Consider the following 2,620-nt stretch of genomic DNA (forward strand, 5'->3'; position numbering starts at 1 on the left):
ATCATCACCACCTCAGTGGCCTCCAGCATCGTCATGACAACACACAGCAACCACACGACGACCTCCGCCCTTCATCGTCACATGACTCGGAGCTTCATCATCTGTCAGGAGATCAGGTGAGTGGAGGTGTGGGAGGGCAGAACTTTAGAACCCGTTCTGTGTGATAACAGAAGCTCTGCTCTTAGGAGGAAGACGAGGCGTCCTGTTGGGAGGAAGCTGAGCGTCTCCTTCCTGAACTGGGGTGAGAAGTTTCAGATGTTCGAGGCGAAGCGTGGCGCTCTGTCCAGTGGGGCCGCCACGATTAGGAGACTATTGAAATGGTCGACAACTAATCTAATAGTCGATTAGTCGTTACTTTATATTATATGGAGTCGAAGTGTAAAAAAGTTGAAAGTTATGACATTCTGCTAGCTATTTTGGCTAATTTAGGCTTATATGTTTTTTAGGAGTTTTGGAGTTTAGCTAATATTTCAGCTGCATGCTAGCTGTTTTGGCTAACTTTGGATTGTTTCAGTTTTTTAGGCTAATTTTGCATTTAACTAATATTTTTGCTGGCCAAATTCAGCTTAAAGCATTCACACTAGCGTTATCACAGGTAATGTTATATATTTAGTTTTTAGTTAGTTTACAGTTAATGATGGTGAAGTCGTGTGTTTTACATCCACTTTGTGCATGACCCGATTAGTCGACTAATCTGAAAAAATAATCTTTGATTAGTAAAATAATCCTTTCAGGCAGCACTACTGTCCAGACCTGCAGGGAGAAGTCTTTAGATTCATGTGACCCAATCAGAGAAGATCTTTGGTTTCTCAAATCCTCTCAGGAGTTAAAGAACTTAAAAACGTCCAGGACCCAGAATGTGAACAGTGAAATGAGGAAAGATCAGAAGCTGAAAATCCACATCTGATGGTAATAAAAGCTTTTATTTGTGGTCATCCTCAGGTGTTCCTCCATAGCTCCTGCTGTGAGCTCCCACAGCAGGTCCTCCTCCTCCTCCTCCTCCTCGCGCCTCCTGTGGCTCCTCCTGGCCACGGCGGTGGCTCTGCTGGGCAGCCTGGTTCTGATCAGCATGGAGCAGCCGTGCCACCGCAGCAACAGGATGTCTCAGACCTTCCACTTCACGCTCAGATACGTCAACGGACCCCCGCCAACCTGAACCGGAACCAGAACCGCAGGATCCGGTTCACGAAGACAAACTCACACAGTTTTAGAGTCACATGTTTGCAAAGCACCAGAGCAGCTCTTCTTCTATGATTTCAACTCACGTTTTTATTTTGTATTTATACCCATGAGTTCATTTTATGGTAATTGTAGTGGGATGTCTATCTTAAATAGGTCTATGAGACGTGTCTAAAAGCAGCTACAAGAGTAAAACTTAAATAATTTAGCAAAAAAGGTTAATTATCTGGAATAAGTCTTCAACCAGTTGATTTAATCAAGTTTCAGGCCGGTCCGTGCTCCAGATTAAAAAGAAACCAAAGAAGTTTGACTTCCACATCTGTGGAATAAAAAAAAGAAATGTTTTGTATTAAATTAAGTTGAAAGCTTTATTTCTCTAAAGGTTTTTTCTCGGTCACTGGGATGCTAAGCTAACAGCTAATCAGATGTTCTCCCTTTAAACCAACCTAAAGGTCAGAAATTTCACTGATTGTTGTTGTTTTTGCATTTGTCAGCTGTTTACTTTGTTTCCTGAACCGTGTTGGATCCGGTTCCACTGTCCTGACACCAGAACCGTCGGGTTGAAATGAGTCCAAACCTTCCGATTCTTTCATACCAACACCTTTCCTCCTCCATGGAGGCGTTTGGGGAAACGTTGTTTTCTGTCCGCCTGTGGCTTCCTGATCCACTCGTGTTATTTGGGATGTTTTGTTTTCAAATCCTCATGAGGAACATGAGAGGAATTTAAAATAGTTCTTTTTTTTTAGGATAGGGAAGCTTCATCTAAAGAGAAACTTCTAACAGGAAACGAAAGCTCCAGATTTCCTGTTGGTGAATTTGTGTTCTGGTCGAGGGACAGATGTGTGGTTTGTAAAACCGACGGAACCTTCTAGTATAACATGAAGCAGGATTTGGTTCTGACTTTGTAAGTTTATTATTTTGATTGTTGCTGAAGCCCCTCAGTGTCGTAAAGCTGTAGGAAGTGACTCGAGTCTTCCCTCCTCCAGGATCAAACATCTTTGAAGGATTCCTCAGGATGTCGGACAGGTTTTTTTTGAGAGAATTAAATGCTTAAAGCATCGCAAACGCCATCAAAAACAGTTGCCTTTTTTGTACATTGATTTCCTTTTTGTAAAAACTACATTTGAATACTTTTTTTGCACGTTAATGGAAAAAATAAAGTGAACAAGAAAAGTTGCATTACCTGCAATACTGTGAGTGTGGATGCTTGTTGCTGAAGATGCTGAAGGAATTGACATTAATAGCTGGATACTGTCCAGAACCTGCTGAACGTTTTCATGACAAACTTTTATAATGTGCAGAAAGTCCACAAGAATCTGAAAAAATTCTTAAAATCGGGAAAATTGCAAAAATGTCAAAATTTGCGTAAAATGTATAAATAAAAGTAATAGCAGTAATTTTTAAAACCTGCTGAACGTTTTCATGCCAAACTTTTATAATC

At 41.0% G+C, this 2,620-nt stretch overlaps 1 protein-coding gene across 1 annotated transcript in view; it reads left to right on the plus strand.

The window, feature by feature from the left end:
• Window positions 1–2,368, plus strand: part of si:ch211-137a8.2 (uncharacterized protein LOC777613 homolog) — a gene marked incomplete in the record, with an annotated part of 22,763 nt that extends 20,395 nt beyond the window's left edge. Inside the window, 1 exon segment of the mRNA XM_024277850.2 lies at window positions 943–2,368. Within this exon segment, the coding sequence (XP_024133618.1) occupies window positions 943–1,156 (214 nt within the window).
• Between the last annotated feature and the right edge of the window lie 252 nt (window positions 2,369–2,620).

This window comes from Oryzias melastigma, linkage group LG13 (assembly GCF_002922805.2).
Source record: "Oryzias melastigma strain HK-1 linkage group LG13, ASM292280v2, whole genome shotgun sequence".
NCBI classification, from domain to species: Eukaryota; Metazoa; Chordata; class Actinopteri; order Beloniformes; family Adrianichthyidae; genus Oryzias; species Oryzias melastigma.